General features: G+C 43.8%; 1 protein-coding gene across 7 annotated transcripts in view; it reads right to left on the bottom strand.

Moving 5' to 3' along the window:
* Nucleotides 1-5,329: 5,329 nt before the first annotated feature.
* Nucleotides 5,330-11,962, bottom strand: part of LOC105464394 (X-prolyl aminopeptidase 3) — a 79,236-nt gene continuing 72,603 nt past the window's right edge. For all 7 annotated transcript variants that reach the window (XM_011712231.3, XM_011712235.2, XM_024787533.2 and 4 more), the window contains one exon: nt 5,330-11,950. In XM_011712231.3, coding sequence (XP_011710533.1) covers nt 11,784-11,950 — 167 coding nt within the window. In that variant the 3' untranslated portion in view covers nt 5,330-11,783. The remainder of the gene's footprint in view (nt 11,951-11,962) is intronic.

The following is an 11,962-nucleotide window of genomic DNA, read 5'->3' as shown; positions in this document are numbered from 1 at the left end:
GGCTCACTGCAACTTCCACCTCTCAAGTTCAAGCAATTCTCCTGCTTCAGCCTCTCCAGTAGCTGGGACCACAGGCTCCCACCACTATGCCCAGCTAATATATTGTTGTTGTTGTTTGTATTTTAGTAGAGATGGGGTTTCACTATGTTGACCAAGCTAGTCTCAAACTCGAGCTCAGGCAATCCACCCACCTTGGCCTCCGAAAGTGCTAGAATTACAGGCATGAGCCACTGTGCTCGGCCATTTTTTTAAGTTCCAGGATACATGTGCAGAACTGTGCAGAACGTGCAGGTTTGTTACATAGGTAAATGTGTGCCATGGTGGTTTGCTGCACCTATTAACCCATCACCTAGGTATTAAGCTCTGCATGCATTAGCTGTTTATCCTGATGCTCTTCCCTCCCCTTGCCCCTCCAAGATGAATATTTTAATAAAAATGTTTGTTCTAACCTTGTAGGCTTCCCACTTTCAACTTTGTTTCCTAGGAAAACGTAGTATTTAGTGACAACCATTCAGTACCAATGGGGTTTAAAAATTGGTTATATATATAAATCAATATTACATAGTGACAGATACTTTTTTTTTTTGAGACAGGGTCTTGCCCTTGTCACTGAAGAGTGTAGTGGTGTGATCATAGCTTGTTGCAGCTTTGGGCCTCGGACTCTTGGGCTCAAATGATCCTGCCACCTCAACCTCCTATGTAGCTGGGACTGTATGTGTGTACCATAACACCTAATACAATTTTTTTTGTAGAGATGGGGATCTAGCTATGTTGTCCAGGTTGGTCTTGAACTTCTGGCCTCCAGTGATCCTCCCACCTCAGCCCCCCGAAGTGCTAGGATTACATGCATGAGCCACTATACCTGACCAGTCACACAAATTTTTATGTCCAGAATAATTCTTACCAGTATAATTCTAGATCTTATGACCCTAAATTAAATACCCTAAATGGTATTTCAATTAGGGTATTTAATTTAAGGTCGGAAGATCTAGAATTATTTTTCAAGAGCTCACTGAAACACGGAGGAGGGATGTTACCATTTGGTCATCTACTTCAGTGGCAGCAGTTGAGCACAGTTTCACATGAAAGACAAGGCAGCCGTGGAATTGCTAGGGTGGTTGGTGTTTCAGATGTGTAAGGGCTGCTAGCCATAGGTGTCATGGGGGCTGAAGACTGGGCCAGGGCTGCTTCCAGATACAGCCTCAGACAGCCCAGATCTCTGCTTTACATATGCTGAATACTTATGACTTTTTTGGATGAAGTACCTCTTAGTGGAGTCCAAGCTGTGAGCAGGGTGACTGTTCTTACATGTAATATGCTGCAAATTATAGCTTCATTATTTTGAAATATTTGATATAAAATATTTCAACTGGATTAGAAATCCATTCACATTATAAGAAATTTTATGTTTGTTGGTCAGCCATGGTGGCTCACACCTATAATCCCAGCGCTTTGGGAGGCTGAGGCAGGTGGATCACCAGAGGTCAGGAGTTTGAGACCAGCCTGGCAAATGTGGTGAAGCCCAGTCTCTACTAAAAAAATACAAAAATTAGCCAGATGTGGTGGTGCACACCTGTAGTCCCAGCTACTTGGGAGGCTGAGGCAGGAGAATCACAGGAGAACCGCTTGAACCTGGGTGGTGGAGGCTGCAGTGAGCTGAGATCACTGTACTCCAGTCTGGGCGACAAAGCAAGACTCGTCCCCCCCAAAAAAAAAGAAAAAAAAATTCACATTTGTTAGTTAAAGGAAGAATTGCTAGATTCTTTTTTGTTGTTGTCGTCGAGATAGGGTCTCACTCCACTTGGCCAGGCTGGAGTACAGTGGCGTGATCACTGCAGCCTTGACCTCCTGGGCTCAGGCAATTCTCCCACCTCAGCCTCCTCAGTAGCTGGGACTACAGGCACATGCCATCACGCCTGGCTAATTTTTGGTATTTTTAGTAGAGATGAGGTTTTGCCATGTTGCCCAGGCTTAGGTTCTTTAAATTTTACTTCAATGGTAATAATTATTTTTTCAGTTTTTAAGAAATGGAGTCTTGCTCTGTCACCCAGGCTGGAGTACAGTGGCATGATCATAGCTCAGTGCAGCCTCAAACCCCTGGGCTCAAGTGATCCTCCTACCTCAGCCTCCTGAGTTTCTGAGATTACATGCATGGGCCACTGCACCCAGCATAAATTATTTTTTTAAAGATTTATTTAACATAAAGTGAACAATTTAATGGTTTTCACAGAGTTAGACATCTATCACCACTATCGAGTTCTACATTTTCATCACCTAAAAAAGAAACTCTGGGCCGTGTACAGTGGCTCACACCTGTAATCTCAGCACTTTGGAAGGCTGAGGGGGAAGGACTGCTTGGGCCCAGGAGTTTGAGACCACGCCTGGGCAGTATGATGAAACCCTGTCTCTACAAAAAGCACAAAAAAATTTAGCCAGGCATGGTGGCTTATGTCTGTAGTTCCAGCTACTTGGGGGGCTGAGGTGGGAGAATCACCTGAGCCTGGGAAGTCGAGGCTGCAGTGAGCCGAGATCACACCACTGCATTCCAGTCTGGGCAACTGGAGTGAGACCCTGTCTAGAAACAAAAACAAAAACAAAACACAAAACAACCCAAACAACAAAAACCAAACCCCAAACCCCACAAAACTCTGTACCTGTTAGCAGCCACTCTCCATTTCCCCTGCCCTCAAGCACCTTGTAATCACTAACCTACTTTTTGTCTGTATGGATTTGCCTCTTCTGGACATTACATTTAAATAGACTCCTGCGACAGCCCTCTTTTTGTGTCTGGCTTCTTTCCCTTAGCATAATGTTTTCAAGATTTATTCATGTAGTAGCATTAACTATTCCTTTTTTTTTTTTCTTTTCTGAGACGGAGTCTCACACTGTTGCCCAGGCTGGAGTGCAGTGGCACGATCTCAGCTCATTGCAACCTCCGCCTCCCGGGTTCAAGCGATTCTCCTGCCTTAGTCTCCTGAGTAGCTGGGACTACAGGCTCGCACCACCATGCCTGGCTAATTGTATTTTTAGTAGAGATGGGGTTTCACCTTGTTGTCCAGGGTGGTCTCAAACTCCTGACCTCGTGATCTGCCCGCCTCGGCCTCCCAAAGTGCTGGGATTACAGGCGTGAGCTACCGTGCCCAGCCTACCTATTCCTTTTTATGGCTGAATATCTTAATGTATGGATATACCATATTTTATCCATTTCATCAGTTCAATGGTAATGTATTTTTTCTTTTCAGATTGGGGGTCTTGCTATGTTGCTTAGGCTGGACTCAAACTTCTGGGTTCAAGCGATTCTGCTGTCTCAGCTTCCTAAGTACCTGGGACTACAGGGAATGTGTCTGTCTCAGGCAATTCTGCTGTCTCAGCTTCCCAAGTACCTGGGACTACAACCACTACTGTGCCTGATGGTAAATTTTTGAACGGTCCTAAAACTGGTTTAACCTATTTTTTTTTTTTCTTGAGATGGAGTTTCGCTCTTATTGCCCAAACTGGAGTGCAATGGCGCGATCTTGGCTCACTGCAACCTCTGCCTCCCAGGTTCAAGAGATTCTCCTGCTTCAGCCTCCCAAGTAGCTGGGATTACAGGTGCACACCACCCGGCTAATCTTTTGTATTTTTAGTGGAAATGGGGTTTCACCATGTTAGCCAGGCTGGTCTCAAACTCCTGACCTCAGGTGATCCGCCCACCTTGGCCTCCCAGAGTGCTGGGATTACAGGTGTGTGAGCCACCGTGCCCAGCCTGGTTTAACTTTTTCTTCTTTTTCTTTTTTTTTGAGATAGAGTCCGGCTCTGTTGCCCAGGCTAGACTGCAATGGTGCAATCTTGGCTCACTGCAACCTCTGCCTCCTGGGTTCAAGAGATTCTCCTGCCTCAGCATCCCGAGTAGCTGGGATTACAGGCATGCATCACCATGCCTGGCTAATTTTGTATTTTTAGTAGAGACAGGGTTTCTCCATGTTGGTCAGGCTGGTCTTGAACTCCTGACCTCAGGTGATCTGCCCACCTTGGCCTCCCAAAGTGCTGCGATTACAGGCGTGAGCCACCGCGCCTGGACAACTTTTTCTTCTTTTTTGAGATACGGTCTAGCTCTGACTCCCAGGCTGGCGTGTAGTGGCATGATCTTGGTTCACCACAGCCTCAACCTCACAGGCTCAATAAATCCTCCCACCTCAGCCTCCCTAGCAGCTGGGACTATAGGTGTTACACTACCATGCTTGGCTAATTTTTCTATTTTTAGTAGAGACAGGGTTTCACCATGTTGCCCATGCTGGTCTTAATATCCTGGACTCAAGCAATCCACCTGCCTTGGCTTCCCAAAGTGCTGGTGTTAAAGGAATGAGCCACCATGCCTGGCTGATTTTAAGTTTTTTATCACCTACTTGTGTAAGAAGAATCTGAAGACATTATCGCTAAAAAGTCTGGATCAGGTATAGTGTATAGGTGTTTCAGCCTGATAGCAAAAAACTCAGAGGTTCCCAGAAAGCTCAAATCTTTCATTACCATTTTAAAAATTATTTTTTTGGGACATATAACATTTAGGATGGATGTAGTGACTCACGCCTGTAATCCTAGCACTTTGGGAGGCCGAGGCAGGCAGATCACTTGAGGTCAGGAGTTGAAGACCAGCCTGGCCAACATGGTGAAACCCCATCTCTACTAACATACAAAAATTTGCTGGGTGTGGAGATGTGTATCTGTAATCCCGGCTACTTAGGAGACTGAGGCAAGAGAATTGCTGGAACCTGGGAAGCAGAGGTTGAAGTGAGCTGAGGTCACACCACTGCACTCTACCCTGGGCGACAGAGCAAGACAGAGCAAGACAAAAATGGCTGGGTGAGGTGGTTCATGCCACCCTATCTCTACTAAAAATACAAAAATTAGCCACGCGTGGTGGCAGGCAGCTGTAGTCCCGGCTACTTGGGAGGCTAAGGTGGGAGAGTCGCTTGAGCCCAAGATGGCTACACTTACGATTCATTATATGGTTGACAAAGTTCAAATATGCCTAATTTTGCAACTTGATCCTATTTCCCCACAAAATCCATCCTTCATAAAATGTGCACGGCTATAGTTTACAGTCTTGAGTACTATGGGGACTTTCTGGAGACCTTTCAGTCACTTTTGTGTCAACCAGTTTAACAGGCTGGATCAAATCCATCAGATTCTTCCTCTATAAGACTGATAAAATCATTTCAAGTTTGCTATCATGATTTTGAGACAGCAGCTAATGAATACTTTGTAAAATATTTTGTAAAACCAGATGGTTTCATGTTTACACTAAACAGACTGTAAACTCTAGATTCTAAAGTAACACACACACACCATACACCTCTATATTGTTTTATAGTTTTTTTTTTAAATGACAGTTACAAATGCTTTTCCCTTGATGGGGAATGACGTATCTATTTTCAGTGAATAGTAATGCCTTAAAAAGTAACAGCATTTTGTCTAAATTGAACTTATATAATTGCACAAAAGTCATGGAAAGCATTAAGAAATGCTAGTAAAGATTGAAGTTTCCTCAGATTCTTGCGCAGCAACTCCAAGAAGCCTTAATCCCAGTGGGTCCTCTGATTCAAACAATAATGATGCTCGAACTCAGTGACACACAGGCAGAGAACAGCAGCACAACCAGGAGGACCTATGCGGTTTGTAACAGTGAAATTCTGCTCTACTGTTAAGGTGTAATGATGCATTCATTCATCTTTTCATTAGGAGCATAGAAAACACCTCAAATTATATTTTCTCAGGCTTAAAACTTGTTTTGGGCTATGGATTCTACTTCAGGAAACAACAATTTAAAAAAAAAACCACAATCACACCATAAAAACCTCTTCTAAGCAGGTTCCTTCATGCTGCTACTGTCTGTGGGGCCTGCCTAATTTTCTTTTCTTTTCCTTTTTTTTTGAGACAGAGTCTTGCTCTGTCGCCCAGGCTGGAGTGCAGTGGCGCTATCTTGGCTCACTGCAAGCTCTGCCTCCTGGGTTCACGCCATTTTCCTGCCTCAGTCTCCCGAGTAGCTGGGACTACAGGTGCCCGCCACCATGCCCAGCTAATTTTTTGTATTTTTAGTAGAGACGGGGTTTCACCAGGTTAACCAGGATGGTTTCGATCTCCTGACCTTGAGATTCGCCCGCCTCGGCCTCCCAAAGTGCTAATTTTCTAATAGACACACAAACGAATTACATTCTCGGCTATCAGACACTAGTTGAGGGACAGCAGATAGGTTCTAACTCAAATTCTAACTGTTTTATTGGCAGCAGTTATTGGAAACACTGTTACAAAGGACTCCAAGGTCACTGCTGGACTGGTGAACAGCTCACTGTGCTTTCTTCTCCATCTCTGACATGGGAACAGGAGGGGGAGAAGCAGCATTTGTGCTTCACATTTGTGATCTTTGTATTATTAACAAAGCTGAACAGGATGTGGGTATGGATATTTGGAAAGACATAACAAAGGTACATTTTTCTGTTTAATGAGTTGCAATGTCTTTATATGGAGGTTTAACATGTTTTATTTGGATCTTAATCTCAATTAAGACAGTACTTCTATGGTGAAGGTTTTTCTCTTTCTCACCTTACAAAAACTGAGAAAAAAGCAAGGTTTTGAAAGAAGATGCACACAGAGTACTTTAAGTTACTCTCAGAAGCATTTTCCTAACGTGGATACTATGATTATGAGAGGAGGAGAGTTGTCACTCCAGTTTTTCTCTTCTCTTTTATTGAGACAGGGTCTTGCTCTGTTGCCCAGGGTGGCATGGAGTGGCACAATCATGGCTCACTGCAGCCTTGACCTCCTGTGCTCAAGCGGTCCTCCCACCTCAGCCTCCTGAGTAGCTGGGACTATAGGTGCACACCACCACACCCGGCTAACTTTTAAATTTTTTTGCTGAGACAAGGTCCCTCTGTGTTGCCTAGGGTGGTCTCAAACTCCTGGGCTCAAGTGCTGGGATTACAGCCGTAATCCACTGCACCCAACTTTACTCCAGTATTTATACTGTTGTGTTTCAAATAAAGAACACAGTCTGTTTCCTAATTATGGAGACAACATAGTAATTCCTGAAATAAATACATAAAAGTATATGACACTGGATATCCAGATATGTTTCCTTCATTTAGAGGGTATTGCTAATGATCTAACCATGTACCTTCAGTTCAGGGAGAAAAATTCCAGTGGTAACATTTGAGTAATTTTTAAAAAGATTTTTAATAGGAGTGACTGGTATAGATATTATTTACTTAGAACTAAAGGCTCAGCTGGGCATGGTGGCTCACGCCTGTAATCCCAGCACTTTGGGAGGCCAAGGTGGGCAGATTACAAGGTCAGGAGATCAAGACCATCGTGGTCAATATGGTGAAACCCTGTCTCTACTAAAAATACAAAAATTAGCTGGGCATGGTGATGCGTGTCTGTAATCCCAGCTACTTGGGAGGCTGAGGCAGTAGAACTGCTTGAACCAGGGAGTCGGAGGTTGCAGTGAGCTGAGATGGCGCCACTGCACTCCAGCCTGGGTGACAGAGTGAGACTCTGTCTCCAAAAAAAAACAAAAAACAAAAAAGACTCCGTCCAAAAAAAAACTAAAGGCTCAACACAAATGATAATTGTTCAATGTGATGGATATGCTAATTGTTCCGATCTGATCATTATATATTATATGTCTCAAAACATCACTATGTACCCCGTAAATATGTACAATTATATGTCAATTAAAAACTTTAAAAAGGCCGGGTGCGGTGGCTCACGCCTGTAATCCCAGCACCTTGGGAGTCCAAGGTGGTCAGATTATGAGGTCAGGAGATTGAGACCATCCTGGCTAGCATAGTGAAACTCCATCTCTATTAAAAATACAGAAAACTAGCCAGGCATGGTGGCATGTGCCTGTAGTCCCAGCTACTCAGGAGGCTGAGACAGAAGAATTGCCTGAACCCAGGAAGTGGAGGTTGCAGTGAGCCAAGATCGTGCCACTGCACTCCAGCCTGGGTGACAGAGTGAGACTCTGTCTCAAAAACAAAAACAAAAACAAAACAAAACAACCTTTAAAAAAAAAAAAAGCTAATATAAAGCCCTTACCTTAAAACTCAGAATTTATCTTATTCACTTTGTACCCTTACAAGTTTATGAACTTGCAAGGCAGTTGAAAACTATGGTAAGTCTTCAAGTCCCAGCTTTATTAAATGTAAGAGATCAGCAAACTTTAATCTAAATTTTAAGAATTTTAAGAAATATTTGGAAACATTTTATTTCTGAAGTATTTTTTAATTATTTGGAAAACTGACTTAAGTGGAATGGGTCATTTCCTGACATTAGAAAAATAAAATTATTTGATATCAAATAATTAATAGCATTCTCTGTATAAAAAAAATAACTAAAGGGAAATGTGGGGTATGTCTGTGGCAAGGCTGAGAATGAAAAAGATCACACACAGCACTGTGCATAATTATCTGCTCAACAAATCCTGAATATATCAGACAGCCCATAATATTGCTACGAAAAGTCTGATTCAAATGCTTAGCTGCTATAGTTAAGTTAATCTGGGACTCAAAGGACAATATACCTGGGTCAGGGACTAAAAGTCACCAGAAGAATTCCACAACAGTCTTTCTGCCTACCAGTAACATCTATAGAACTTGACTGGAATCTAACCAGAAGTCTGTTTCATGTCCAAGCATGCTGCCATGCATACAAGCCACCTAGGCTTTTAGCTAGAAAAGTTTAGACCAGAGACAATGATGCAGGAGGCGCGATGGCTCACGTCTGTAATCCCAGCACTTAGGGAGGCCGAGGCGGGTGGATCATGAGGTCAGGATTTCAAGACCAGCCTGGCCAACATCGTGAAACCTCATCTCCACTTAAAATACAAAAAAATAGCCGGGTGTGGTGGCAGACGCCTGTAATCCTAGCTACTCGAGAGGCTGAGGCAGAAGAATTGCTTGAACCTGGGAGGCGGAGGTTGCAGTGAGCTGAGATCTTGCCATTGCACACCAGCCCGGGTGACAGTGCGAGACTCCATCTCAAAAAAAAAAAAAGAAAAGAAAAAAGAAAATGATACAAGAAGAAAAGGAAATTCCTTATTCCTGGATTATAAATGAACAAAGGAAACACAATCCAAGGAAAGGGCTGCTGGTGGCACAGAGCCTGGGAAGTGAGAAGCCAGAGTTGTGGAGTTGTTTCCCTCCCCTTCTTTTAAAAAGTAGTGCTGGATTGAGAAGTTGGAGGGAGGTGGGAGGGTGGGTATGGGGGATGGAGACTCCAGCTGTGCAGCCTCCATTCTGAGAGCTGCTTAGATAAGGTGCGCAAAGCCAGGCATTCCTGGGCTAGCACTGTCAGGATACGATTTGTATCACTTTTGTTTTCACATTATCTGTCTCTTGAGGAAGTCACTGCCTGTCTGCTTTTCACTGTGTACCCTGGGTTTCTTTGATAAGATAGGCAAACTTCCAGCACTGCAGAGATTGTTAATCCCCTAGCTTGTGCTTCCCTAATACAAACTGTTTTTTTAAGAAACCCTCAAATTTGTGTTCTAACAATTGGCATGCTTTATACATCTTGAGCTCATATCCAGGTTTAAAGGAGGTGAACATACTGGTTCTTAAAGCTTCCCTCTATCACAGAAGCTCCTAAATAAGCTATCTGTGGTAATCTAGCCCTGTTCACCTTGCAAATTGACTTGTTGTATAATTGTATCCAATGTTTTTTTTTTTTTTTTTTTGAGACGGAGTCTCGCTCTGTCACCCAGGCTGGAGTGCAGTGGCTGGATCTCAGCTCACTGCAAGCTCCGCCTCCCGGGTTCACGCCATTCTCCTGCCTCAGCCTCCCGAGTAGCTGGGACTACAGGCGCCTGCCACCTCGCCCGGCTAAGTTTTTGTATTTTTAGTAGAGACGGGGTTTCACTGTATTACCCAGGATGGTCTCGATCTCCTGACCTCGTGATCCGCCCGTCTCGGCCTCCCAAAGTGCTGGGATTACAGGCTTGAGCCACCGCGCCCGGCCTCCAATGTTTGTTTTTAAAGAAATATGACTCTTACGCCAGGTGTGGTGGCTCATGCCTGTAATCCTAAAACTTTGGGAGGCTAAGGTGGGCGGATTGCCTGAGCTCAGGAGTTTGAGACCAGCCTGGGCAACAGGGTGAAACCCTGTCTCTACTAAAATACAAAAAATTAAAATACAAAAAATTAGCTGGGCGTGGTGGTGTGTGCCTGTAGTCCCAGTTACTCGGTAGGCTGAGGCAGGAGAATTGCCTGAACCTGGGTGGTGGAGGTTGTAGTGAGCCGAGATCGCGCCACTGCACTCCAGCCCAGGTGACAGAGCAAGACTTCGTCTCCAAAAAAAAAAAAAAAAAAAAGAAATATGACTCTTTACTACTGCACTCCCAATGCTAATATCAGAGGAAGATAAGAATCATAGGATATTTATGGGTATTTGGTAGATTCCGTATTTTGTTTCTATTAGCACTAGAGGAAATCACAGAATAACAGGGGTACTTCTCTGAAAACTGGGCGCCACTACTGTGACTCTGACAGGGTAAGTAAGTAGAGGATCTGCTTCTGCGTAGCACAACAGCTACAAGGCTAACCTGTGAGGGTCAGTGCATCAAGAATCTATAGAGGGAGCAGGGATGTCTGGGAAAGAAATCATTTTTTTTTCTTTTCTTTTTATTAATTTTTGAAGCCATCATTAAGAAATCATCTTTAAATCGAAGAGAAAAGATGGCAGGATGTCAGGATTTTTTTTTTTTTTTTTGAGGAAGAGTCTCGCTCAGTCACCCAGGCTGGAGTGCAGTCGCATGAGTTCAGCTCACTGCAATCCCCAGCTCCCAGGTTCAAGCAATTCTCATGCCGCAGCCTCCCAAATAGCCGGGATTACAGGCATGTATCACCACACCCAGCTCATTTTGTATTTTTAGTAGAGACGGGGTTTCACCATGTTGGCCAGGCTGGTCTGGAACTCCTGGTCTCAAGTGATCCACCTGCTTCAACCTCCCAAAGTGCTGGGATTACAGGCGTTGAGTCACTGTGCCCAGACCTGATGTCTGGATCTTTAGTATATACATATACAATTTTCTTTCTCTTCCATTTCCTTCTTTATCTAGAATCTAAACACTTTCCAGGTCCCAGGCAACCAAATGGGAAGAAAAGCTCAAAAGTGTTTTGTTTGGTAGGTAGCTAGTGTTGCTGGAACCTGGACTGTGGCTGACTAGTAAGACTGCAGGACACCAGTGCCCCTGAGGGCTCATATGGCTCCAGTAGATATGCAGGATCTAGACTAGGTAGGGAGGAGTTACAGAAGGTATGTATTGGCCACCCACAATCACCAACAGATGAATTTTCGCATAGGCAGAGACCTTGGTAATTACCTAAAAATACAGGGATCACACAAACTTCTTATGATATTGGGTGGATCTCAGCAAAAGTATAGAAAGGGAAGGACTTGAAAGAAGAAGTGAAATTTCTGTATGTTTAAATGTGTTAACTGGAATGCATGGATATATGTAACTAAGACCTTTATGTTTAAAAATTAAAATTGCTCTGGTCATTAATTCTATAGAATTAATGTTACCAAAGCTGCAGTAACATACTATTCAAAAATTCATTTTTCCAGACTTCTAACTGCTTAAAACAAAAAAACCCCACACACACGATTACATACATTCACACAGCTGCTATGCTCCCAAATGGAACACATATATTACTGCATACACAGAGACACTCAGAAAGCACACGCGCAGGGCTGCCAGCATACACCCATCTTGAACCTGAGGTGCATGTGGGCCACAGTGAAGGTCAAGAAGCCCGGCTGCATATCTGTTCAATGTCATTCATCTCTTTGGGACAATCTGCAGAAAGGATGAGAGGTGAGTCCTGAGTCACCACTACATCATCCTCAATTCGTACACCAAGACCCCGAAACTTCTCTGGGGCATCTCTGTCATCCTCTGGAATATAAATGCCTGTGAAGTAGA

The sequence above is a fragment of the Macaca nemestrina genome, chromosome 15 (assembly GCF_043159975.1).
Source record: "Macaca nemestrina isolate mMacNem1 chromosome 15, mMacNem.hap1, whole genome shotgun sequence".
NCBI classification, from domain to species: domain Eukaryota; kingdom Metazoa; phylum Chordata; class Mammalia; order Primates; family Cercopithecidae; genus Macaca; species Macaca nemestrina.
Note: the sequence above shows the minus strand (reverse complement) of the source record. Positions and strands in the feature narration are given on the sequence as shown.